The sequence below is a fragment of the Mus musculus genome, chromosome 2, assembly GCF_000001635.26.
Source record: "Mus musculus strain C57BL/6J chromosome 2, GRCm38.p6 C57BL/6J".
Taxonomy (NCBI): domain Eukaryota; kingdom Metazoa; phylum Chordata; class Mammalia; order Rodentia; family Muridae; genus Mus; species Mus musculus.
Genome location: NC_000068.7, coordinates 91,921,487 through 91,944,991, shown reverse-complemented (window position 1 = coordinate 91,944,991; position 23,505 = coordinate 91,921,487). Strand labels below are relative to the sequence as shown.

The window sequence follows — 23,505 nt, the reverse complement described above, 5'->3', positions numbered from 1 at the left end:
TGGGCTTTTCTATCTTGTACTCTGTGAAAGTCAAGAGAGGCAGTTTTGCTGGGTAGTAGGGAAGGAAGGAGAGTCAGCAAGCACCTGGCTGGCCCAGGCTTCAGCTGTCCTCCTTTCTGTAGGAAAGCCATCACCAAGTCGGGCCTCCAGCACCTGGCACCCCCTCCTCCCACGCCCGGGGCCCCGTGCGGTGAATCTGAGGAGCAGATCCAGAGCACTGTGGACTGGAGTGTGAGTATATGTGTACTAGGCAGGGCAGGAGCTCAAACACTGCTCCGCGCCAGTTCCTGCTGGCTTCTCATCCTCCTAAGCAGTCAGGACCCAGGGCTTGTGGGCAACTGGGAGGGAAGCCCCACGTCTGAGCAGACTTCCAAGTGAGAAGCAGCAGTCTGTGAGCCAGGCTTAAAGGCGTTTGTAAAACAGGAGAGGAAGCAGGTTGTGGCTATGGCAGGCTTCAGAGGGGGATGATGGGTAGGGCAGGGGTGGCAGATAAGGACTGAACCTGCCCATCTCATGGTTTAGGAGTCAGCAGTGTATGGGGAGCACATCTGGTTTGAGACCAACGTGTCCGGTGACTTCTGCTATGTCGGGGAGCAGCACTGTGTAGCTAAGATGCTGGTGAGTGAGCTTGGTGGGACCTGCTGCCCCCTGGTGGTGTAGTGGGGTCTAGACCCGCAAGGCAACAACTGCAGTCCTTGGTGGGCACTGCTCCTATCTGGGTGGGTGTACTTGCTGTGGGCTGCTCCAGGGGGAGGGGGAGGGGGCTTTGTCTGATGACAGGTACTGGGACTGGAACCCCATATAGAGAAAACATGTTATTTGGTTCCCCTGAGATGATATCTAGGGTGGAGTTACCTGATGTCTCAGGGCCTTCCCTCTTTCTGTCCTACAGCCGAAGTCAGCGCCCAGAAAAAAGTGTGCAGCCTGTAAGATCGTGGTGCATACCCAATGCATTAAGCAGCTGGAAAAGGTGTGTGCGGCTGTTCAGCCATTTGTGCCCTCCCTTGGAATGCTGAGGTTCTCTTGATATGCACACTCACATGTCTCAGCACATACATGTTCCACAGGTTCAGCTTGCCAGGGATGACCGGGCAAGCATAGTAACCAAGCGTCTGAGTCAGATGCACACATTCGAACCCCATCTCCCCATTGGTTAGCTATTGTACCCTACTCTCTAGATTGCACATGGCCTAGAAGTGAGGTTCACTGAATATTACCTAAGGGCGTGAATTAACAGGTGGTGTCTAGCCTGGCATGCGGAAGGGGCCACCGTGAGCTGGGGGGTGGGGGTGGAGGTGGGGTGCAGTAGGGCGTGGTTAGGAGTTGCCGGCATGTGCAGTGCCCTAGCTTCATCCCCAGTTCTTGAAAAAGAAAACAAAATTGTCAAACTTTCTGGCAACACGGTGCTCACGCGTGACTGAGCTCACCCGTGCCCCTGACATGCTACCTCTGTAAAATCTTCCCCAAGGACCATTGAGTGTGTCTGGGGGTGGGGGGATGGCAGACTAGGGCTCAGGCGATGGGAAAGAGGCCTGGCATGGGAGACAGGAGCTCCTGGGCCTGCAGAAATCAGGACATCATGTGACAGGGTCTTTAAGAGCAGAAATACCCTGAGCAAGGCTGGTTTGGGCCGTCTTCTCTAGTCCTCAGACTGTACAGTGAGACTTTCCTGTGGCTCTTCTGAGACTGAAGCAGGCACTTTTGGGGAAAGAAAAATAGAAATGTATCACACACTGGGGTAGTGGGAGATGCCCACAAATCCCAGCATATGGAAGGCAAGATGATCTCTTCAAATTTAAAGCCAGTCTGGTTTATGTAGAGAATTCCAGGACAGCCAGAGCACTAATACATGTGCTCTGTGTGTGTGTGTGTGTGTGTGTGAGAGAGAGAGAGAGAGAGAATATGCAGCCCATCATGGAAGGTGACCATGAACCTGGGTTTGGGTTTAGCTTACTGGCTAAGGGTCTCCAGGGGCCAGTCTACACAGTCCACAGGAGGGATTGGTCCTGCTTTCACTTTAGCTGGAGAGCGAGGAAGCAAAAAGACGAACAAACTGAGTCCCCCACTTCCCACAGTATACATGGTGGACCTGGACCCCCAACCCAGCCTCTCTGTCCATGTCCCTTAAGTAAAAGAAGGGAAGACCCTTTGACTAGCGGTCAGGAAGGCTTCTGAGAGGGGTATCCATGTTCCGCATAGCTCTTGGGATGGTTGGGGATTCTGCTCGCCTGTGGGGTTGACTCTAGGTGAGTGACTCTGTCCCCAAGAAGGCTCTGACATTTTGGTGGTCGCTGCAATGTTTCACAGATCAATTTCCGCTGTAAGCCGTCCTTCCGCGAATCAGGCTCCAGGAATGTCCGTGAGGTAAGTGTCCAGGCCAGCAGATAGGAGCAGAGAGGCCCAGGCTCCTAAGGGATCCACTGCAGTGCCCCAGCAGTGCCACCAGGGGGGGGGGTGGTCAACCTCTAGGCTGAGGTTCTGGGTCACCCAAAGGGAAAGTCAGCTGTCCTGTCTGCATATAAGTGGGGTTCCACATGTGTATCCAAGGGACTGCAGAGGGATTCCTGTGGACTGAGTCCAGGGCTGTATCTGTCCAACCCCTCACCCATCCCCATGACCTTTCTGTCCTCCAGCCAACCTTCGTAAGACACCACTGGGTCCACAGACGACGCCAGGATGGCAAGTGTCGGCACTGTGGGAAGGTAAGGGCGCGGCCTGAGGGCACCAGATTCACGCTGCCCACTGGTCCTGTGGCTTCAGTGTGGTCACTGACAGTAGCTCTTGAATGGAGTGTCGGGTTTATTGTCACTCATTCAGTCCCTAAGCCTCCTGGCTGTGCCTTTGGTCTCTGAGTTAAGCAAGGGCATGAATTATTTTCTTCTGACTTAGTGACCCTTTGAGAGCCTTATGGCCTTTCACAACTCAGTTCAGGAGCTACTCAGGGAGTGTCAAGTGTGAAGCCCTGAGTCTGGCGGCAGGCCCCTGCCTCCTAGGACAGCGGCTTGTGCACTGCTCAGTACTGGTGCTTGCTCGCCTGTCACCTGCTTGTCTGTCTCCCTCAGACAGCCTCTCAAGAATGCAGGGGCTTGCTGGGCATGGTGGCGCACACCTTTAATCCCAGCACTCGGGAGGCAGAGGCAGGCGGATTTCTGAGTTCGAGGCCAGCCTGGTCTATAGAGTGAGTTCCAGGACAGCCAGGGCTACACAGAGAAACCCTGTCTCGAAAAACTAAAAAAAAAAAAAGAAAAAAAAGAAAAAAAAAGAATGCAGGGGCTCATTCTTCCATGGTTTTCCTGTGCCCTACATATAGTAGCCCTTGATAATGATTTCCTGACAGGGCATGGATATATCAGGACACTAAGTAGTCAACTTACTTTAACTTACAGACCTTGAATGGGCCTGTCTAGATCTGGGGGCAGAAGGAAACCTGAGTTAGGCAGATCTCCATTTTGTAGTCGGCTACAGCGCTCATGGGCTCCTAGCAAAGCCTCCCTGCCCTTGGGGCCCTGCCCAGTGTCTTTCTGTGTAGCCCTGGCTGTCCTGGAACTCACTCTGTAGACCAGGCTGGCCTCAAACTCAGAAATGCGCCTGCCTCTGCTTCTCAAGTGCTGGGATTAAAGGTGTGCGCCACCACTTCCCTGGGTATATTATTTTTTAAAATGTGCTTGGTTGGGGCCAGAGAAATGACTCAGTGGTTAAGAATACTGACTGCTCTTCCAGAGGTCCTGAGTTCAAATCCCAGCAACCACATGGTGGCTCACAACCATCTGTAATGGGATCCAATGCCCTCTTCTCGTGTGTCTGAAGACAGCTACAGTGTGCTCATATACATAAAATAAATAAATCTTTTTTTTTTAAAGAATGTGCTTGGTTTTCCTGGGTGATGAAAGGTTGGCAGCAGCATAGCTGGGTCTCGTAGGCTACCTTGTCCCCTAGCCACCCTGTCCTCCCTCAGGGCTTCCAGCAGAAGTTCACCTTCCACAGCAAGGAGATCGTAGCCATCAGCTGCTCCTGGTGCAAACAGGCAGTAAGTAGTCCCTGTGAGCCTGTACTGGGCGCTTTTGGGTCCCCAGAATTATCCTGACCCAGCTCAGCCTTGCCCCTGGCTGTCTTCCAGTACCACAGCAAGGTGTCGTGCTTCATGATGCAACAGATTGAGGAACCCTGCTCCCTAGGGGTGCATGCAGCCGTGGTCATCCCACCCACCTGGATCCTGCGGGCCCGGAGGCCCCAGGTGAGGCCTGCCTTTCCCCTTAGCCCCTTCCCCGTGGGTCCTACCAGTCACACCTAGCTACCATCCCTGCTTCCTTTACAGAACACCCTCAAGGCCAGCAAGAAGAAAAAGAGAGCGTCCTTCAAGAGGAGGTCCAGCAAGAAAGGACCTGAGGTAAGACCCAGGCTAGGAGGGTTGGAACTGAGAACCGGGAGGGGAATCTTCTCTGTCTGGGCACTGTGGACCTTACTATTCATTTATCCTGGCTCGGGTTGGGCTCTTGGGATCCGAGGATGTGGGGGATCAGCTTTCTTGTTCCTTGTGGACAGGCCATGAAAGGTCAGATTTGTGAGGGTGTTCTCATTTGTGGCAGGGGATGCTGGGAAGGATATAAGATAGGCCAGGAAAGCACATTAAAGTCTCTCTGACTCCCAGGAAGGCCGCTGGAGACCCTTCATCATCAGACCCACCCCATCCCCCCTCATGAAACCCCTGCTGGTGTTTGTGAACCCCAAGAGTGGGGGCAACCAGGTAAGCACAAGCTTTCTTTCTACCCAGAGCCACGAGTGAGAAGGTGGCTGGTGTTTGTTATACCCACCTGCCCATAGTTGTTTTCAGCAACAATTTGGGGCTTTAGCTTCTACCTTGCTTTTCCCTGGGACCCTGAGAAGACCCTGTACCATACCAGCCTTTACTGTATCTGGCTTCCACAATCCCCTGTATGCCTCTGATAGGATACCTCCTCACCTCATGCCCCTCCTCATTGTCCCTCGGCTGTCCCTGCAGGGTGCCAAGATCATCCAGTCTTTTTTGTGGTATCTGAATCCCCGACAAGTCTTTGATCTGAGCCAGGGAGGACCCAGGGAAGCGTGAGTACTCCATCAGATTCTCTGGGGGACAGGGAGGTTGCAAGACTCTGACTGTGGCGCATGTCTCCTGACTATTCCTGTCCTCCCCTGGCCCAGGCTGGAAATGTACCGCAAAGTACATAATTTGAGGATTCTGGCTTGCGGGGGTGATGGCACGGTGAGTTCTGAGAGCCGGGCTCAGGCCTGATGCACATAGCTCCTCCATCTCAGGCCTGACTGACCCACTTTGCTCTGCCCTCCTCCAGGTTGGCTGGATTCTCTCCACCCTGGACCAGCTGCGCTTAAAACCACCGCCTCCTGTAGCCATCCTGCCTCTGGGCACTGGCAATGACCTGGCCCGAACCCTCAACTGGGGTGGGGTAAGTGTCCTTTAGGTCAGGGTTGCCAGGAAGGAGAGGGAACCTTTGACCACAGGGAAAGCTCAGTCTTAGTCTCCTCCCACCAGGGTTACACAGATGAGCCTGTGTCAAAGATCCTTTCCCATGTTGAGGAGGGGAATGTGGTACAGCTGGACCGTTGGGACCTCCGAGCAGAGCCCAACCCTGAGGCGGGGCCTGAGGAGCGAGATGATGGAGCCACTGACCGGGTAGGTCAACCAGGACGACAGCCAGGTCTGCAAGGGGGTGGTTCATGAGTCAGGGATTCAAGGACCTGGCTGGACTCTACACACCTATCACCCGGTCCTGGGAATGTGGTGAGTTTCTAGTTCTTCACATTCCAGCCTCTTTCTATCCCAGGAGAATGGTACCCACTGAACGCTAGCTTCTTCCTCAGCCTCCCGGCACATGCCTGGTGAGAGTCTCCAGTGTGCCAGGTTCTATCCTAAGCAGTGGCGATACTTAAGTCCCCTGTTCCTGGAGTTGATGCAGTCCATGGCATCTGAGGGCACAGTGCTGTAGGGACCCAGCAGGCCCTCTGAGGAGCTGCTGGCTCCCTTCCCCGCTGCAAGAGCAGGGCCTCCCAAGCAGTGCTGGGGGAACTTTGAAACACTCTTTACTTGACACAAAGGCCTCTACAAGTAGTTTGGCTGAGCAAGGGCAGTGGGTGCTGATATTGGAAAGAGTTGACACATGTGAGACAACTCTGTCATTTCTACCCCTTGACATTTTTCTAGCTGCCCCTGGATGTCTTTAACAACTACTTCAGCCTGGGCTTCGATGCCCACGTCACCCTGGAATTTCATGAGTCTCGAGGTTAGCACCCTCCTGCTGAAGGGGCTGTGGGAGGCCAGGGTAGGCGTGGGAGGTTCAGGAGTGTCGGCCTTTGCTCCCTTAGTCTCCCCACGACCCCAGCCTGGGATGCACCAGCAGGCTGACTGACTTTACCACCCCTGATCTCTACCCAGAAGCCAACCCAGAGAAGTTCAACAGCCGCTTTCGGAATAAGATGTTCTATGCTGGGGTGAGTCTGGGGCCAGCCAGCCCCCAGCCTCCTTTATGCAAGTCACAGGAGCCCTATGATACCGTGGTGAAGGAAGGCCCTGTCATGAGATGATGACACACCCCCTGTCTTCCACAGACGGCCTTCTCTGACTTCCTGATGGGCAGCTCCAAGGACTTAGCCAAGCACATCCGAGTAGTGGTGAGGAGTGCTGATTGACACCCACTGGGGGGCCAGGAGGAGGGAGGTCACCTGGGTGCACGTGTTTCCAACATTCCCTGTTCCTGTGTGCAGTGTGACGGAATGGACCTAACCCCCAAGATTCAGGACCTGAAACCGCAGTGCATCGTCTTTCTGAATATCCCCAGGTGAGTACGGCGGTGGCTCCTGTGGGCCCCGTGTCCCACCCTGCTGACTCCATGCCACAGCCCTTCAATTGTCCTCCCTTAGGTACTGTGCAGGCACCATGCCCTGGGGCCACCCCGGGGAGCACCATGACTTCGAGCCCCAGAGGCATGATGATGGCTACCTGGAGGTCATCGGCTTCACCATGACATCCTTGGTGAGCGGTCCGCCCTAGTCCTGCGTTGTCTCTACCCTTCCTTTCCCTGGCCAGAGCAGAGTAGCCACCTCTGCTCTTTCCTCTGGTTGAAGGTTCCGTGTCCTCTGTTCTACAGTTGGACAGTGACTCTTGCCCTCCCTCCTTTTGCTGTAGGGGAGGACACTTTTATTCCATCTGACGAGGGAGTCTTTGACACCTTTGCCTTATCCCTCCATTCTGTATTCTGTCTGGGGTTCCCTCTTGTGTTTGTCCCCTCACCAGAGCATCTCTGGAAAGAACAGAGCTTGCCCCGCCCACACCTGACCTGACCTGAGCATCCTATGCCCACAGGCAGCACTGCAGGTGGGTGGGCACGGCGAGCGATTGACGCAGTGCCGAGAAGTGCTGCTCACCACTGCCAAGGCCATCCCTGTGCAGGTGGACGGTGAGCCCTGCAAGCTTTCAGCATCACGGATTCGAATTGCCCTGCGCAACCAGGCCACTATGGTGCAGAAGGCCAAGCGCCGGAGTACTGCCCCACTGCACAGCGAGTAGGTTCTGTGTAGGCCACAGTGCTGGGGCCCGGGCCCAGGCTCCGCCTTACCAGAGCTTTAGTTTACTGACCTGCAAAGAGGGACTTGTAGTCTGGTTATATGGCTCAGTGAGAGCCCTTGGTTAGCATGGATAAGCCCTTAGGTCCTCTGGCATCCTAAGTGAGGGGTTTTGGGAGGGAGGCAGGATGCCCCTCTTAGGACCTGGCCCAGTACCCAGCTGAGGATCCAGATGCTAGGCAGGCTCCTTGCTGAGTTCCCTGTCATTGGCTCCACCCTACAGCCAGCAGCCAGTTCCTGAGCAGCTGAGGATCCAGGTGAGCAGGGTCAGTATGCACGACTACGAGGCTCTACATTATGACAAGGAGCAGCTCAAGGAAGCCTGTGAGTGGCTGCAGGGCTGGGGCAGGGAGGGGCGAGCAGCTGCTGGGCTGCCTGGGACATGCAGCCATGCAGCAGGAACATGCAGCCAGTTGCTGGAGGGCCTCTCTGTCTTGTAGCTGTGCCTCTGGGCACTGTGGTGGTCCCCGGAGACAGTGACCTGGAGCTCTGCCGCGCCCACATTGAGAGACTGCAGCGGGTAACTAATGGGAGCAGGAGGAGGTGGGGCAGTGAGCTTCCCAGCCTAGCTGTGACCCACCACGACCTTTGCTTCTGTCTCAGCAGGAGCCCGATGGGGCTGGAGCCAAGTCCCCGATGTGCCACCAACTCTCCTCCAAGTGGTGTTTCCTGGATGGTGAGTCCGACATGAAGGGTCCTTTCTAGGTAGGGCTAGGCCGTCCTGCTGGTGGGGGAACCTGGGCTGATTTAACAGAAGAGCTGGGCTGGGATAAGGACAGACCTCATACTCAGCCTCATACTCTCTTCTATAGCCACCACTGCCAGCCGCTTCTACAGGATCGACAGAGCCCAGGTGAGCCCTGCAGGCCTTCGCCATCCACACACTCAGACCTCTGTGGGCAAGCCTCGGGGTTAGGGGCACAAGCCAGGCACGCTCACCACAGCCTATGGCTATAATATACTCACATGCCTGTGGCTGTGGATCACATGTCCCCACCCTCCAGGAATGCACAGGGATGGCGCCAACAGAAAAAGCTGGCATGCCAGAAAAGGCTTTCTAGGTGGGTGGAAGGGAGGGCCTGGAAGTGCATTGCTATCCAGGGAAACAGAAGAAAATAGCCGGGGCTAGATCACCTGTCTTGGCAGTGGGAGGTAGTTGTTGAGCTGGTGAATGCCACACATAGAGGCCAGGGAACCATGGAAAGCAATAATGGAAACTAAGGGGTGGGAAGAGGGGTAACCCACCTCCCTGCTGCCTCCCCTGGGAGTTCTTGGTCTGAGAGAGGCTTCTCTAGGTCTGCTGCCTTGCTTCTGGTCCCCAAACCGCCCCCCGCCACTGGAAACTAAGGGCCGTGTGCCCAGCACGGACGGACGGACGGACGGACCGACCTTCAGTTCTAACCCCCTCCCCGACAGGAGCACCTCAACTATGTGACGGAGATTGCCCAGGACGAGATTTACATCCTAGACCCAGAGCTTCTGGGAGCATCAGCCCGGCCTGACCTCCCCACCCCTACCTCCCCACTCCCTGCTTCCCCCTGCTCCCCTACACCCGGGTGAGTCCCAGAGCCCCAGAGCCCCCCAACCACCTCTCCCCTGGCTTTAAATCCTGTCTGCTGGCTGCAGGCATGGAATTTCCACCAGCAGGAGCACTTAGGAGCACCACACTCTGTCCCTCTGCTATCGTGCCCCCCACCAGCGGGAGCACCCCCCCATTCTACTGTCTCCAGGCCTGAAAGTGCAAGTCCAAACCGGCCACTCCCAGCTCAGAACACCCTCTCTTAGAAGCTCTTCCATTCTGCACCTCCTGGCCTCTCTAAGCCCAGCATTTCCCGTTTGTCACCACAGGGCCTCAGCCCGGGTTCCTTGGGGGGGTCCCAGGCCATCCTCTGGACTTTTGCCCTTATTGTCTCAGACACTCCCCACCTCCATCTTAGCTTGGCTTTTCCCTCTCAGAGGGATCTTTTCCAGGAATGCCACCTGCGGGTTGGAAAGTGTCCACCTCCGCTTGGTCACACTGCCCTGCTGTGTTTAGTGGCACTTCCAGATCCCTTGATCATTGGTTGGCTTGTGTCCGAGCTAGGACATGAACCCCATGAGGCCAGGGTCTCCATCTGTCTGCTCGCTCCCTACTTGTACCCTACAGTGTGTGATACACAGTAGGCATTCAGTACTCTGGAAAAAATGAAGGCCACCATGGTTGGTACCAGGGAAGGAGGCCAGCTGAGCTGAGCTGGGTCACATCTCACCCTGTTCTGTTCACAGGTCAATGCAGGGGGACACTGCACTGCCCCAAGGTGAGGCCTCTTCCCCTAAAGCCCTGCTGCTTTCCCTGGTCATATGTGGGAGGCTCAGTGGGGGGTCAGGGTTCACTATAGCTCACACGCATAGCCATTGAGTCCCGTGGGATCGCTTTCCTGCACAAGCCCAGCCTTTGACATACACGCCCCACATTGTTCACACATCAACCCATGTTCAGCCTCTGACCTCAGGGTTGATGGGCAGCTCTTCTGTGCAGGTGAAGAACTGATTGAAGCAGCCAAGAGGAATGACTGCTGCAAGGTACTACTAGTCAAAGCTTGGCCTTGCCTCTGGAGGCCCTCACCCAGGGAGGGATTGGGCCCTTGTCATCTGTCATCAGCTGGTCCTCTATGGTGCTGCCCTGTCTAGGTGGCTTCCGACTAGGGACTACTTAATACAGTTTGCCTGTCCCCTGTCCCTTGTACTTGGAAGGGGGTCGGTCTTAAAGGAACTATGGGCTCTCTGGCTTGGTTGGCTGTGCATTTGGGGGAGTCCCTCATTCATAGGATGACAAGACTTATGCCTCTAATGACTCCAAAAACACCCTCAGAAGCCAGGTGTGGGGGCGCACACGTTTAATCCAGCACTTAGGAGGCAGAAGCAGTAGGGTCCCTGTGAGTTTGAGGCTAACCTTGTCTACCTAGTTGAGGACAGTCAAGACTACAGAAAAAGACCAAAAAACCAAAGCCTCAGAAGTGCCTAAGGAGTAACTTAAGTGAGCCTGTGCCTGGGTCCATGCCTGTGAAGGGTGGGTGATCCAGCCCTGCTCTACCCTGCCCACTGCCCTTAGCTCCAGGAGCTACACCGAGCAGGAGGTGACCTCATGCACCGTGACCAGAAGAGCCGCACGCTCTTGCACCACGCGGTCAGCACTGGCAGTAAGGAAGTGGTCCGCTATCTGCTGGATCATGGTAAGCTGCGTTGCTGGGGCTGGGAGGGAGAAAGGGGGAGCCAGGCTCTTAGCATCCCCTTTCCTTTTATCTGCAGCACCTCCAGAGATCCTTGATGCTGTGGAGGAGAAGTGAGTATCTGAGACACAGGCCCCTGGTTCACCAGAAAACCACCTTCCTTCAGGTCTAACCATTTGGTCACCCAGAGCCCAAGAACCCTTTGTGGCTAGCACTGAGCACCCTTCCCCCTCTTGCCAAACTCCTGCCCTTTCTAATGGCTGTTGGGAGACTGCTGGGCAGGCCTAGAGAACTGCAAGTGTCTACAACCAGCCCCTGTTCCCCAGTGGGGAGACCTGTCTACACCAGGCAGCCGCCCTGGGTCAGCGCACCATCTGCCACTACATTGTGGAAGCCGGGGCCTCCCTCATGAAGACAGATCTGCAGGTGAGTTGCCTGGCAGAGCACAAACTCACCCTTTCCCAGACTTGGGGGCAGGGCTAGGGAATTTCAAGCTCTTCTGAGCCAACACAGTCCAGGCCCTGAGAAACCTGAGCCAGCAGGGGGAAAGCTTGTGACCTCTGAGGATACCCTCCCCCTCTGGCTCCGTAGAAGAACCCCTGCCCTTTCCTAAGGCCTTGGGGGCCCTTCCACCCTTTTCCAGGGCGACACTCCCCGGCAGCGCGCTGAGAAGGCTCAAGACACAGAGCTCGCTGCCTACCTGGAGAACAGACAGCATTACCAGATGATCCAGCGTGAGGACCAGGAGACAGCTGTGTAGTTAAGGGGACCATGGATCAACAAGGGACACTACCAGAGGACTCTCCTTGCCCATCTCACTGCCACATTCCTGTCAGATGGCTATGGGGGGACCCTGCCACAGGGAAGGAGCCCCGTGCCACCCCCTGAGAAGCTGTTCAGATCTAGGGCTGGACTCTAAGGAGCTGGACTCTCACCTGTCCCTGGTTTCATGGGGAACAGGAAACAGGCTGGGCTGGCTGGTTCCCTCCCTTCAGGGCAGCCTCCAGCTCACCACAGCAGATGGAAGGGCTGGACAGAGCTCAGCATCGATGTCAGGGAGGCCTGCACTCAGCAGGACTTTCAAAAGCCACCTGATCCTTTGGGCTCTCTGGAGGGTTCTGGGTACCTAACCCTCCTCTCTGATCCACCCACCCTGGGCATCCCAGAAACTCAAGAGCCTGCTGTATTCACTTGCCCGCTGCCCTGCTTGGCACCTACCCTGGTCTTCCTCCTCATGTATCCAGCCATTTCATTTCGGACTGTATGGCCTGGGGTGGGGGGTGGGGCTCCCACGGTGACTTGTTTACAGCTGGGTGTGACTCAGTAAAGTGAATTTTTTTTCCTTTCTTGTTTTCTTTTTTTCTTGTTGTGGGGGACTCACATGAGCAATGGTGTGTGCTGGGTAATCCTTGGGGTCGGGGAAATGGCCACCAACATCTCAGATCACTTCGGGAGATGGGTCTGCCCCGATCCTGACCTCTGCCTAGGGCCTTAGGCTCACAGCGCCTGGGGCGGAGCTGATTTTCCCGCTCCTGCAGGGATGATAACAATGAAAGTAAAAGAGGTGGGGCGGGGGCCAGGCTTGGGTTCTTTGGTCTTTTGGCCCTGTGCCCTGGAGCAGTCCCCTCCCCCTGGCTTGTACTGGGGGGGGGGGGGGGGATCTGCTTGAGGTGAGCCTGAGGCCCCAGGGTCAGGGGTGGGCGGTTATCACCTCCGGGGGAAGCCCGGTCTGGAACTTCTCAGACAGCTCTTGTCAGCGACAAGATTTACCAAACTCATTTCTATGTGCTTCCCCATCCCCCCCAACGCCCTTCCCTCCTCCTCCTCCCCCAAACCTGCACTAGAAAAAGGCTCTCGAGCCTTGCTCACCCGGAGCCATCTGAGGTCCCAGGTACCCAGCTCCCTGCCACATCAGAGACCCTTCTTGCACTCTGAGTGAACTGATTAAAAAAAAAAAAAAAAAAAAAAAACCAAGCCGGAGGTGAGCCGGGCCTCGAAGGGAAGGTTCGCGGGTGCGGTGGCCGCCCCGAGCCTGTGACACCAGGACATACTCCCGGGGCCCGCGGTGGGCAAGCGAAGTGGTGACCTGAGAGCTGACAGGCTGCGAGAGGGAAAAGTATAGACAGGCCTAGACCAGGGGAAGGGGAGGGGATAGAGAGCTGGGCCTGCTACGAGGGGACCTGAGCCAGAAGCGCACTGGTAAAACCGAACTCCAGGACCAGAGACCCAGAGATCAGAGGTGAGAGGCACAGACGCGGGAGTCCCGGCTCGGCGAGGGGCGGGAGTGGAGGCGGGGACTAGGGGGGTCTGGGGAGGTGCGGGTTTGGGGGGAGGGGGCGGGTCCTTCCACGGGATGGGGGGAGGGGCGGGGGCCCATGTGACCGGCTCAGACCGGTTCTGGAGACAAAAGGGGCCTTAGCGGCCTTAGCGGGACAGGCCGGAGCGGGAGGGAGCGAAGCATCGAGCAGTGAGCGAGTGAGCGCACGCAGTGGCTGTGGCCCCAGTCCCTTCAGGCGGCTGCTCTGCCACCAAGGGGGCTGAGGTGGGGGTGGGGGTACGCTGAGACATCGGTTCCAAGTCCTCCCTCCGTCTCCCCCTTGTCGGTCCGACGTTTTGGGCCTGGAAAGTGGGACAAGTCAGTCAAGGGTGGGAGGTCCTTCCCGCGGTTCCTAGCGGAGAAGAGACTAGGCGAGAAACTCTAACCCAGGTTTTACCCCTAGGATGCAGCACCGAGGCTTCTTCCTTCTCGCCCTTCTTGCCCTCTTGGTGGTCACGTCCGCGGTGGCCAAAAAAAAAGGTGATGGGATAGGATGGGCTCAGGAGTAAAAGCTGGGGTGGGCAGGTGAGGCAGGCCGTGTGACCAAGTGCTGGTCCGGCACGCCATGTCCTTAACTTTGTTCCTTGCGCCCTGTAGAGAAGGTGAAGAAGGGCAGCGAGTGTTCGGAGTGGACCTGGGGGCCCTGCACCCCCAGCAGCAAGGACTGCGGCATGGGCTTCCGCGAGGGTACCTGTGGGGCCCAGACCCAGCGCGTCCATTGCAAGGTGCCCTGCAACTGGAAGAAGGAATTTGGAGGTGAGGTGGCGCGCGGGAGGAGGGCGGGAAGCCAGAGGGTATGTCCTTATAAACCGGAGGCAGGGAGGACATCCACAACCCTCCTGTCTCTCACCGTGGGGCCACTCTCCCATCAGCCGACTGCAAATACAAGTTTGAGAGCTGGGGGGCGTGTGATGGGAGCACTGGCACCAAAGCCCGCCAAGGGACCCTGAAGAAGGCGCGGTACAATGCCCAGTGCCAGGAGACCATCCGCGTGACTAAGCCCTGCACCTCCAAGACCAAGTCAAAGACCAAAGGTCAGCGAATATGGTGGGGTTGTGGGCCAGGCTACTCCATGCTCTGTCTCTGCAGAGCAGTCTTAAAGTTAGGAATGGGCAGGCACTTGAGGGCCACTCTCAGGAGATGCTAAACCCTCTGCCCAAGTAGGAACTACTCTTTCTGTTGGATCATCCGACCTGGGTTCCTGGGAAAGGCTTGTCTTTGTCAACTGAGGAAGGTGGGGTGGGATCAGGGAGGAGTTAACTCTGCGCTTAAAACTATGGAAAGGCTGTCCCAAAGGTACATGCTGCTACCTGACTCCCAACAGCTATTGAGGCCAGCAGGGCAGAGGTGACTCTGCCCATTTCCCCGGTGAGGAACTTGGAGTACTCTGATCCTAGATGAAAATAGAAAGTTGAAAGTCAGGCTTGGTAGCTCGTGCCTGTAAAAAGCGGCACTTCAGGACTGAGGCAGTAACACTGCCTTGAGTTCAAGGTTACAGACTGAGAGACTTGAGAGTCTGTCTTTAAAGGGGGGGGGGGGGCGCGAGGGTTAAAAAGTTGAACGAATAAAGAAAGGTTTCATATCACATGGCTGCCCTTTCCCACCACTTCCAGGTGAACTGGTCAGTCACCACTAGGGGGCAGGATTTTCTCTCCTTGATGGACATGTCTGCGTTGTCTGGTGAGTCCGAGCTAGGTCACCCACCGCACTAATGCATCTCCGTTATTGTTTTCCAGCCAAGAAAGGAAAAGGAAAGGACTAAGTCAGGAGGCCAGAGAGCCTCCGGCCTCGCCTGGAGCCTGAACGGAGCCCTCCTCTCCCACAGGCCCAAGATATAACCCACCAGTGCCTTTTGTCTTCCTGTCAGCTCTGTCAATCACGCCTGTCCTCTCACGCCCACACCAAGTGCCCAAAGTGGGGAGGGACAAGAGATTCTGGAAAGTGAGCCTCCCCATACCCTCTTTTGTTCTCCCCACCCTGATACTTGTTATTAAGAAATGAATAAAATAAACTCACTTTTTTCCAATAAAAGCTTCTTTTTTAATATATAAAAGCCCCTTCCCAGTTTGCCATGGAGCTCTGTCGGAGGTGGGAAGATGGGGAAAGATGGACTGAGGGGAGCTGAGGGCTATGAAGGAAGTGCTCCCTACAGCTCGTGGAAAAAGAGCAGAACATTTACAAAAAAAAAAAAAAAAAAAAAAAAAGTCTCCCAGGGACCCACAGGGCTGGGGTTAGGGAAGGGGACCTAGGTGACTCACTTGAACTCTGTCCCAGCTCATCAAGAGTTTCTGGTCCAGGCTACTGCAAGTCTGGAATTTTCTCATTGGGGATCCATGAGGGTGCTTGCTTGTGTCATTCGCCACTGTGGGCTGTATGGATCACCAAGTTCCCCACCATCACCTTTCCCTCCTTGGACCCATACCTCCCTCCGCTCAGAGGTAGAGAGGAACACTGCCCACTGCTGTTCATTTGATGTGTGACCTGGGGGGGGGGGTTCTTGACAATTTGACAATAAGATCCACCATTAATTGATTCAGTCCCCTGGAGTCTGTATCTCGGCTTAGCATGGCCTCCCAGTTGCCCTGTCCAGATGACTGCTGGCCAGGGGAGTGCCAAAGGGCTTGGCTTCCCATCCAGAGCCTGGCTGAGCAACAGTGGCAGGGAAGTCCCTCACCTTGGAGTGGGACTTGGGGGCAGGGGAAGGGCTGAGCCTACATGCAAGGGAGAGGAGGGCGCAGGAAGGCGGAAAGCACCGATTACAGCATAACGGGGGACCCCACCCTTGCAAGCCTGGCTCCTTTTGCTCCTCTCAAGATGCTCCCAAGTTCTGCTCTATTCATCCACCTCCACCGATGGTTGGCCTTGATAGAGCCACTGCCCACTCCAGCCATCGTCCCCCATCTTCCTGAGGCAAGGTAAAAGATATGGGCCAGGTGGTGCCAGTTCAGACCGTCCCTGGGCCGAGCCTCCTAGGCTTCAGTAGAGATCTGCTCTCCCATCCCAGCGAAGAGCCTCTTGTACCTCACGGTGTCTGGGAGACCTGTTCTCTTCAGCAGATGCGAACTCAGAGTGGGGCCGCCTACTCTCTCCTCCACAGCCGGTGAGCCATGTGGTTCCCCGGTACACACTCTTGACACCAGCACCTCCTAAGGCACCTGCCCGTCTACCTGGCTGTGCCGATGTTCCGATACTGGCACAGCAAAAGGTGCCGGAAGGTCTTTTTGAAAGTGGCATTGCAGAGTGCATAGCAGGCAGGGTTGATCGTGCTGTTGACGTAGCAGAGCCAGTAGCCGATGGACCACACCCTTTCGGGGATACAGCTCTGGCAAAAGGTGTTCACCAGGACCATGACATTGTAGGGTGTCCAGGTGAGGATGAAGGCCAGCAGAATGGCAAAGATTGTCCGAGTCACTTTGCGCTCCCGGGCCGCCATCTGCCGCTTCTTGCGCACCTGGTTACGAGCGATGCTGGCAAACTTTCGGGCCACATTGGCTGCTGGGCGCATACCAGCTGGCGTGGCAGGTACGATCTCGATGGCAGTCACACATTCACTGCCTGTCTGCTTTGTCACAATTTGGATCTTGGACCACTTGGAGGCTGGGTTGAGGGTTCGTGGCTGCAGGGTAGGAGCGGGCAGCGCTGGTGTGGTGGCGGCCTCTGTGGTGGACAGCTCTGTGGGTGGCCGTTCCTTGGTGTTCTGGGTGGCACTGCCTGAGCTGGACTCATTGGAAGTGTCCTTGTCAGCCACTGGGCGTGGAGGCGGGGGCAGGGCTGGCGGAGGAGCCTCTTCTAGCTTCCCGTTGCGCAGTTCCTCTCGAGAAGCGCCCCCTGGTGGAGGTTTCTTAATGCTCGGCTTCATCAGAGGGCTCTTGAGGAAAGCCAGAGTCTTGGCCTTCTTCTCCTTGGGGCCCTCGGGTCGATGCTTGTGAACACGGCTGCGGCTGGCCAGCGAGATATGAATATACAGCACCGTCATGATGACCACAGGCAGGTAGAAGGCAGCAATGGCTGTGCCGAAGGTCACCGCCGGGTTGGACAAGAACTGGATGAAGCACTGGTTATCAGGCACTGTCCTCTTGCCCACCACAAACTGCCAGAACAAGATGGCAGGGGCCCAGAGTACAAAGGACAAGACCCAGGCGGCTGCAATCATGAGGCCTGCCATCTTAGTAGTGCGGCGGGCTGGATAGGTGAGGGGCTTGGTGACGCAGAAATAGCGGTCAAAGCTGATGATGAGAAGGTTCATGACAGAGGCATTGCTCACCACATAGTCCAGGGCCAGCCACAGGTCACAGACCACGGCACCCAGGGGCCAGTAGCCCTTGATGATGTATAAGGTGTAAAGGTTCATAGAGAACGCCCCTATGATGAGATCTGCACACGCCAGGCTGAACAGGAAGTAGTTGTTGACTGTCTGCAACTGCCTGTTGACCTTGATGGACAGCATCACCAGGATGTTACCCACCACAGTCACCAGGCTCAGGGAACCAGTCACTGTCGCAATGAACACCATCTCCACTGTCTCCAGGTGGTTGTGGGCTGTTGTGACCAGGCGCACAGACTGATTGGCTGAGCTGCCATTGACAGGTGTGAAGTTCGCCATGCTGAACCCAACTGGAGACAGGTGGGCAGTGGCTGGAGGAGGAAGGAGACAGCACAGAAGTGAATGGTGGAAGAGGATGGGGGAGGGGGGAGGGGGGGAGGAGTCACAAACTGTGGCTGGAGGAACTTTATCCAGGAAAATGTCAGGGCTCCCTGTGCCAACCATTCCTGAGTTCTCAGTCCTCTACCGTTTACTGGAAGCTTCCTCAGGCAAGTACTGTAATCAGCTCAGGGCTGAGGTTATAAAAGTGAATGAACACACATGGTCCCCATCTCAGAATGGATCATCTAGTTTTGGGGGGAAACAGAAACACATGGCGGGGGAGGGGGACACTGCTAGAAAGAAGATGGTGAAGGGAAGGCTGAGAGAGAAGACGGGAGAGAACTTGGTGCTTGCTGGCTGATCACCGGCCTCACCCTGAAGATGACGCAGATGAGGGCAAGGAGGAAAGCTGGTGGGAAGGAAGGCAAGGAGATACGGCAAAGGCCCAGAGACAGAGCTCAGGAAAGCAAGGGGCATGAGGAAATGGCCCCAAGGACTTGAAGCAGGCAGCGGGGCCAAATGTCTAGTTGTTTGCCCACTCAGGCCTGTCACTTCCCAACCCCTGTTTTTTGGTTACTGAAGGTTGTAGACAAAGCTATACACATGGCAGACATGTGCCACACACGTGTACCGCTGAGCTACATCTGCAGCCCCACTTGCTCATCTCTTTTCTTTCTTCTTCTTCCTTTAATTTTTTTGTTTGTTTGTTTTTGAAAGAAGGTCTTACTGTGTAGACCTGGCTGACCTCAAAGTCACAGGCCTTGATCTGCCTGCCTCTGCCTCTAGAGGACCAGAACTGCAGGTATGCTCCACCATGTCCAGCCACGTGGACATTTCTTAACCAATCGTGGCCAAGGGAGATTTGTTCTCCCATTCCTACACTGTCGTCGTCATCATCACCACCACCACCACCATCATCATCATCGCAGCCAGCATAGATTGTCTACTGAGTTCCTGCACTCTGTGTTTCCTCACAACCGAAGGCAGATATTGAGGAAACAGGCTCAGAGGTGTTAAATAAGGTTCCACATTTCCTTGACATCCTGTGGCTGCTCCAGTGCATTTGGGAGCAAGGAGAGCAGTCAAGAAAGACACAGGACCTGATGGTTCTAAGGGCTAGGGAGGTCACGCTAGCGACCAGAGGAGGTGAGGTGGGAGCTGGGACACCTGGAAGAGGAAGAATAGGAAAGGGACTAGAGAGATGACGCAGGAAGTTCAGCTTCGCCTGCCCAGCCCAGTCCCAGGGGTGAAGAATGGACAGAGTGGGGGCTGTTAGATCCCCAGCAAAGAAATCAGAAGCCTGAAAGACACAGCAGCTGAAGAAGGGTCTATTTGATTTCCCAAGAACTAAGGACAAGCTCCCTCGTGGAGCCAAAAGATGAGGGAATTACCCCGGAGCCAGCCTAAGAGTTCACATCCCACACAGAGGATGACCCAGCTAAAGTCCTACAGAGCCCCTCCCCAGAGTTTGCCTTCCCTCCCACCAGGCTCCCTTCATCTCTCCTCCTCCCCTTCCTCTTCCATACATGTGAGGGAGGCCCACGCCCAGCACGCTGTGCCAGGGCAGCCGCTCAGCCCAGCCTCCTTCACACCCGCCAACACACAAGCATTCCACATACGCACAAAGGCACCATCTCAGCCACACGCAGGTCGTATACGCAGTCCTGTGCGTCTGTGTGTGCATCTGTGTGTGTGTGCGTGCACGCGCGTGCATGCGAGCCTGTGTGTGTGTGTAAGAGGAAGAGAGGGTGCAGCAGCCAGCTGTGGAGGAACAGGCGCCAAGTCTGCAGCTTGGGTTCAATAGTAGGCCAGCAAGGTCTAGCTGTACAGTCCGAGGAGAACCATTTGCCCTCTGAGAACTAGTTCTGTCATTTACAAAATAGAGGATCTTGTCCCACTATGGCCTTTGAACAGCCAGGGGACCCCCTTAGCACCTCAGCTTGCTCTCCAACTGGAAATGGCACCAGCCAAGCTTGGGCCAAGCTCTCCAGCTCCAACACAAGAGATACAAGAGATTGCCTTCTGGCTTCAAAGTTAAATCCACTGGTCAAAGGAAGACAGGAGGAAGTGGGGTAGTGACACTCCAAGGTCACCCAAGGAGTCAAGGGCAAAAGACAGATCAGTTCTTTCAAGGGACTCCACAGTGGTATTCAGCTCCAAAATGGGGCCTTAAGCATCAGATGCTTGGAGGGTAGCATCAAGCATAGAGGCTGTTCTCCCTACCTCACCCCACCCCAAATACCCACTGGCAGGGACAGGGACGAGGCAGTAGGGGAGCCATTAGCATGCACCAAGGAAACCTTCACTTTAGTCTCTCAGGACCAGAGCACAGCCAGCAGCCAGCAGGATAAGAAGATGAAGGTGGGGAGGTGGGGGGCAAGATGTGTGAGCTAGGAAAAATACAATCTCTCTTGTTTATTGAGTCAGAAGCCCCTCAAAGTTTACTGCCTATAGCACCCAGACAAGGTAAGTACTATTGGTAACCTCCTCTTACAGACATAAAAGTCCTCTTACCGAAGGGCATCGTGATAATGAACCTGATCAAAGTCATCCATTCGTAAGAAGGGGAGGGTCTGCGACACTTTATCTCCAAGATATTCCCCAAACCACACAGGATAGAAGCCCCCCAAGATGCATCTTAGATGTGGAACCCTCATATTCCAGTTCCCTCACTTGGGTTTGACCTTTTGTCCTCCTGGGACCAAGAAACAGCCTTGACAAGTAAATGACCAGATGAATGGTGGGTGGTTTGGTCTTCCCGGAGCCCCGACAGATGCAGACTGGGTAAATTCAGTTTTCTCAACTTGGTCCCAGTTTTCTTTCTAGACTTCTCTGATAGTCTCTCAGATGTTCAGACCACAGCACCTTCAGGCACAATTCTCTGCCTCCCCCCCCCCCCCAAATCCCGCCCATCTAGAATCCGAGAAGGCAAGCAGCCATCACCCTGGCCTGTGAGCACCGCTAGATGGCAATGTCGGTCCCCGGTGCCAGCTCCGGACCCCGAGCCGGAGGTTCACCACGTCAAGTCCCAGAGTAAACCGCAAATACAGAAAAGCGTCAGGGCAGGGCTTCTCCCACAAAGGAGCAAAGGGAGGGAGATACTGCCTGTCTCCGTGGTCCCAGGTTGCCACAAAGGTCCCTTAGGTTCGGCCAGGGTTTCGAGGATGAAAAACTTTAGGGCGTCGGGATTCCACCCGCACCCCGCAAGGCACCCATCAAGGAACGTGTAGGTGGGAAAACGAGTGCGAGTTGTGTTTGTGTGTGACTACTCGGGAGCTCGAGTAGACACTAGTAGCTGTTTGCATGTGCCAGTGTGCGCCCCGCCACGCCTGGATACCGGTGCGCCTTTGAACGTGTGAGCATACCAGCGCCATGTGGACACGTGCGTGTGCATGTGTGTGCGTGTCTGGCCATAGAGCTTGGGTGGCCGTAACCGCGAATTTGTGTGCGGGAGCAAATGCTGGACTATCAGCGAATGACCAGTTCCCATGGCGGGAACCACCGGCAAGCGCCCGGTCTGTGGGTGGGGAAAGGGTTGAGAAAGGAGCAAAATTTGGGCTGCGAAGAAACCCTGACTTTGGAACCATTATCTTAGTGGCCCCAGGCACCTGGTCCTAACTGCATCGTCAAGAATGGAGAGCGTGCAGTCCCAGCAGTGGGCTGACTTCTGTCGAGAAGCCTCTGCGATAGTCGTCGAGCCGTGAGGGTCACCGAGCTCAGTTTGATGTGCCCTACGCATTGAGGGCAGGGGTAGAGCCTCCAAACGGGGAGCCCAGTCGAGGCCTGGGTCAGGAGGGTAAAATTGTTCTTCACTCTTCAACCCGCAACCCCTGGAGAGGCCCTGTCTAGTCCTGTCAGTCAAAATAGGCACCGAGTTCCCAAGCTGTGGGCTCAGGTCTATCTCAAAGACAATCTCGGGGCTTACCCTTGGGCCCATCTCCCGGCTCCATCACGTCTGGGTCCTGGTCGAAAGGGCCAAGGTTCTCCGATGCCCCGCCCTCCCATCAACCCCCAGGCACGCAGTTCCTGTAGTCTCTGGGCGTGGGCAATGTGCTTCCGCGGGTTCTCGAGCCCCTACCCCTGCTGGGGACAAGTCGGGAAAGGGTGCTCTGGGCGCCCGTGGGGTAGATTTTCGATTATTAAGTGATCACTTCAGGAAAGCTATGGCCCCCAGGACTGTTCCTGAGGCGGAGAGAAGCCTCTGTACTTTAGGGGAAGAGAGAGGGGTGCTGGATATTGGGCCAAATCATTGTGCCTAACACTTCCTCTAAGAGCTGGGAGGGTGGAGGGCTGGGAGATGTATCTCCCCGGATGAGTAAAAGAGAGGGTACTCCTGGAGAGGGGGAAGGGAAACAGGAGAGAACAGGGGTGTTTTCCGTCGGGGCTCAAGGTCGCGGACAGAGGACTCCAACGGGCTAGAGCGTACTGGAGGCTCCCGGTGGGCCAAGGTGGGAACGGAGGGCAGGGAGACGGGCGGGAAACGGGCGCTTTGGGGCTTCATCTTCCGGCGCCTTGAAGAAGAGCCAACGGGAGGGAGTGAGGGAGTGTGGGTCCTGACCCGACGGCTGCTCTGCTTCGGGGTTGGGCTGTGGGCTGGGACTATTCCTCCCCTAGCCTTCTCAATGATCACCAATCCCTAGAGGTTCACCTAGAGAAACCTTTTAGAGACCTGGGGTCCTTCTTCCAGAGGGGTGCCCCATCTCTGAGCTCTCCGCCCCTTCCGCACCGCGCTTGCCTTTCAAAGGGGTCTGGGGCCCTGTTCCAGCCCGACCCACCTCTGGAGACCTTCAGGGGGTCCCAGAACCCTACATCCTCATCTTGCATAGAAGCCCCCCGCCCCCGCGATTCCGCGGAGTTACTCACCCGCTGCTTCTGTCTTGCTCCGCTGGCGCCGGACAGACGGCGGAACTAGCCAGAGGCCCTGCGAGTCGGTGGGGTGGGCGACTGGGCCGGGGGCCGGGGGCGGGGACAGGGTGCCAAGGGGCGGCCCCTGCTTCGCCTGCAGCTCCCGGCGCTGTGGCTCCGACTCGCGCTCACGCTCGCACTTTTCTCCGAGCCGCGTGATGTCACAGGGAAGCAGCCAATCGTGGTGGGGACGCACCGCCCGCCCGGGGCCGGTCACCCAGCGGCGACGCGCGGGGGTCACCACCTGGAGTGTCAGGCACCCTTGATGCTCACACCCTTCCCGGGAGATGGCCCGCAACTCCGGACTCCAGCACCGAGGGCACCGCCCACAGTCGCCAGGGAGGATTAGCCTCCGGCTCTGCCCTCCGGGGGGTGGGGTGGGGGCTGTCCGCGTTGTCATGGGGACTAGGCGCCCCCTCGCGGGCTGGGGAAGAACCAGGCGGCCAAGCTTGGCTATGAGCCCCGCCTCCGCCCTAACCACGCACTCTGGACACCGAAGTGTTTTCGAACCTCTCCACGGCTTGTAGCCCCTTCGTCGTTCCGCCTGAGGTTAAATCCTGGTCTTGAGGGTTTGGCCCCAACAGGCCCCTGGTGTGCGGCGGGGCAGATCTAGCAACGTGCTTCTGTCGGGACAGAGCGCTGCCTGATAGCCGCTGGACAGCCAAAAGACTGCAGCCGTCGGGGCCTGGGGAAGAGCAGGTGAGACTGGACAGGCGAGCATCTACCCTGGCTAAAGATCTTGTCACTCTCCACGCCCGGGAAGGGACGCGCATTAGCTGTGAGACTGAAGATGGCACGAGTCTCCTATCCAGCCG

At 56.2% G+C, this 23,505-nt stretch overlaps 3 protein-coding genes, 1 long non-coding RNA gene and 1 other non-coding gene across 35 annotated transcripts in view; 3 read left to right on the top strand and 2 right to left on the bottom strand.

Moving 5' to 3' along the window:
- Window positions 1–12,170, top strand: part of Dgkz (diacylglycerol kinase zeta) — a 43,622-nt gene extending 31,452 nt beyond the window's left edge. For 6 of the 24 annotated variants that reach the window (XM_006498539.1, XM_006498540.2, XM_006498542.4 and 3 more), the window contains 30 exons: window positions 123–231; window positions 523–618; window positions 893–970; window positions 2,308–2,364; window positions 2,634–2,702; window positions 3,956–4,027; window positions 4,118–4,234; window positions 4,316–4,387; window positions 4,649–4,744; window positions 5,000–5,082; window positions 5,179–5,239; window positions 5,328–5,441; window positions 5,528–5,668; window positions 6,197–6,275; window positions 6,428–6,483; window positions 6,601–6,663; window positions 6,757–6,830; window positions 6,913–7,024; window positions 7,355–7,554; window positions 7,838–7,938; window positions 8,055–8,134; window positions 8,218–8,290; window positions 8,427–8,467; window positions 9,031–9,170; window positions 9,880–9,911; window positions 10,094–10,176; window positions 10,706–10,826; window positions 10,903–10,936; window positions 11,150–11,249; window positions 11,467–12,169. In XM_006498539.1, coding sequence (XP_006498602.1) covers window positions 123–231; window positions 523–618; window positions 893–970; window positions 2,308–2,364; window positions 2,634–2,702; window positions 3,956–4,027; window positions 4,118–4,234; window positions 4,316–4,387; window positions 4,649–4,744; window positions 5,000–5,082; window positions 5,179–5,239; window positions 5,328–5,441; window positions 5,528–5,668; window positions 6,197–6,275; window positions 6,428–6,483; window positions 6,601–6,663; window positions 6,757–6,830; window positions 6,913–7,024; window positions 7,355–7,554; window positions 7,838–7,938; window positions 8,055–8,134; window positions 8,218–8,290; window positions 8,427–8,467; window positions 9,031–9,170; window positions 9,880–9,911; window positions 10,094–10,176; window positions 10,706–10,826; window positions 10,903–10,936; window positions 11,150–11,249; window positions 11,467–11,583 — 2,671 coding nt within the window. In that variant the 3' untranslated portion in view covers window positions 11,584–12,169. Of the gene's footprint in view, window positions 1–122; window positions 232–522; window positions 619–892; window positions 971–2,307; window positions 2,365–2,633; window positions 2,703–3,860; window positions 4,028–4,117; window positions 4,235–4,315; window positions 4,388–4,648; window positions 4,745–4,999; window positions 5,083–5,178; window positions 5,240–5,327; window positions 5,442–5,513; window positions 5,669–6,196; window positions 6,276–6,427; window positions 6,484–6,600; window positions 6,669–6,756; window positions 6,831–6,890; window positions 7,025–7,354; window positions 7,555–7,837; window positions 7,939–8,054; window positions 8,135–8,217; window positions 8,291–8,426; window positions 8,468–8,909; window positions 9,912–10,093; window positions 10,177–10,705; window positions 10,827–10,902; window positions 10,937–11,149; window positions 11,250–11,466 lie in introns of those variants that run through there. The other 18 variants (XM_030246477.1, XM_030246478.1, XM_006498538.2 and 15 more) reach the window with 14 other exon arrangements.
- On the top strand, window positions 62–122 carry Mir6999 (microRNA 6999). The gene has a single exon (NR_105965.1). It is a non-coding gene; the product is annotated as a microRNA 6999 (primary transcript).
- Window positions 10,476–12,775, bottom strand: Gm39876. The gene is made up of 2 exons (XR_866530.3): window positions 12,693–12,775; window positions 10,476–12,355 (listed from the first exon to the last, which is right to left on the bottom strand). It is a non-coding gene; the product is annotated as a predicted gene, 39876 (long non-coding RNA).
- On the top strand, window positions 12,695–15,187 carry Mdk (midkine). 7 transcript variants are annotated; one of them, NM_010784.5, is made up of 5 exons: window positions 12,695–13,062; window positions 13,544–13,620; window positions 13,738–13,896; window positions 14,013–14,174; window positions 14,877–15,187. In NM_010784.5, exons 2-5 carry the CDS (start codon window positions 13,545–13,547, stop codon window positions 14,900–14,902), a joined length of 423 nt encoding a protein of 140 aa, NP_034914.1. In that variant the 5' UTR covers window positions 12,695–13,062; window position 13,544; the 3' UTR covers window positions 14,903–15,187. The 7 variants fall into 7 exon arrangements, with proteins under 7 accessions (NP_034914.1, NP_001278412.1, NP_001012336.1 ...); NM_001012336.2 differs by lacking the exon at window positions 12,695–13,062 and adding an exon at window positions 13,133–13,298; XM_011239335.2 differs by lacking the exon at window positions 12,695–13,062 and adding an exon at window positions 13,217–13,298 and having other exon boundaries at window positions 13,544–13,619; window positions 13,735–13,896; window positions 14,877–15,171.
- Window positions 15,157–22,803, bottom strand: Chrm4 (cholinergic receptor, muscarinic 4). Of its 2 annotated transcripts, none has more exons than XM_006498654.3 (2): window positions 21,711–22,625; window positions 15,157–17,775 (listed from the first exon to the last, which is right to left on the bottom strand). In XM_006498654.3, exons 1-2 carry the CDS (start codon window positions 21,733–21,735, stop codon window positions 16,304–16,306), a joined length of 1,497 nt encoding a protein of 498 aa, XP_006498717.1. In that variant the 5' UTR covers window positions 21,736–22,625; the 3' UTR covers window positions 15,157–16,303. The 2 variants fall into 2 exon arrangements, with proteins under 2 accessions (XP_006498717.1, NP_031725.1); NM_007699.2 differs by lacking the exon at window positions 21,711–22,625 and adding an exon at window positions 22,649–22,803 and having other exon boundaries at window positions 15,163–17,775.
- Between the last annotated feature and the right edge of the window lie 702 nt (window positions 22,804–23,505).

Excerpts from the sequence above, each read along its gene's own strand:
- Mdk (NM_010784.5), top strand. The coding sequence starts at position 13,545 with ATGCAGCACCGAGGCTTCTTCCTTCTCGCCCTTCTTGCCCTCTTGGTG. Across the intron at positions 13,621-13,737 it reads CGCGGTGGCCAAAAAAAAAG|AGAAGGTGAAGAAGGGCAGC; the intron begins GTGATGGGATAG and ends TGCGCCCTGTAG. Across the intron at positions 13,897-14,012 it reads CTGGAAGAAGGAATTTGGAG|CCGACTGCAAATACAAGTTT; the intron begins GTGAGGTGGCGC and ends CTCTCCCATCAG.
- Chrm4 (XM_006498654.3), bottom strand. The coding sequence starts at position 21,735 with ATGGAGCCGGGAGATGGGCCCAAGG. Across the intron at positions 17,776-21,710 it reads GCCGGGAGATGGGCCCAAGG|CCACTGCCCACCTGTCTCCA; the intron begins GTAAGCCCCGAG and ends TTCCTCCTCCAG.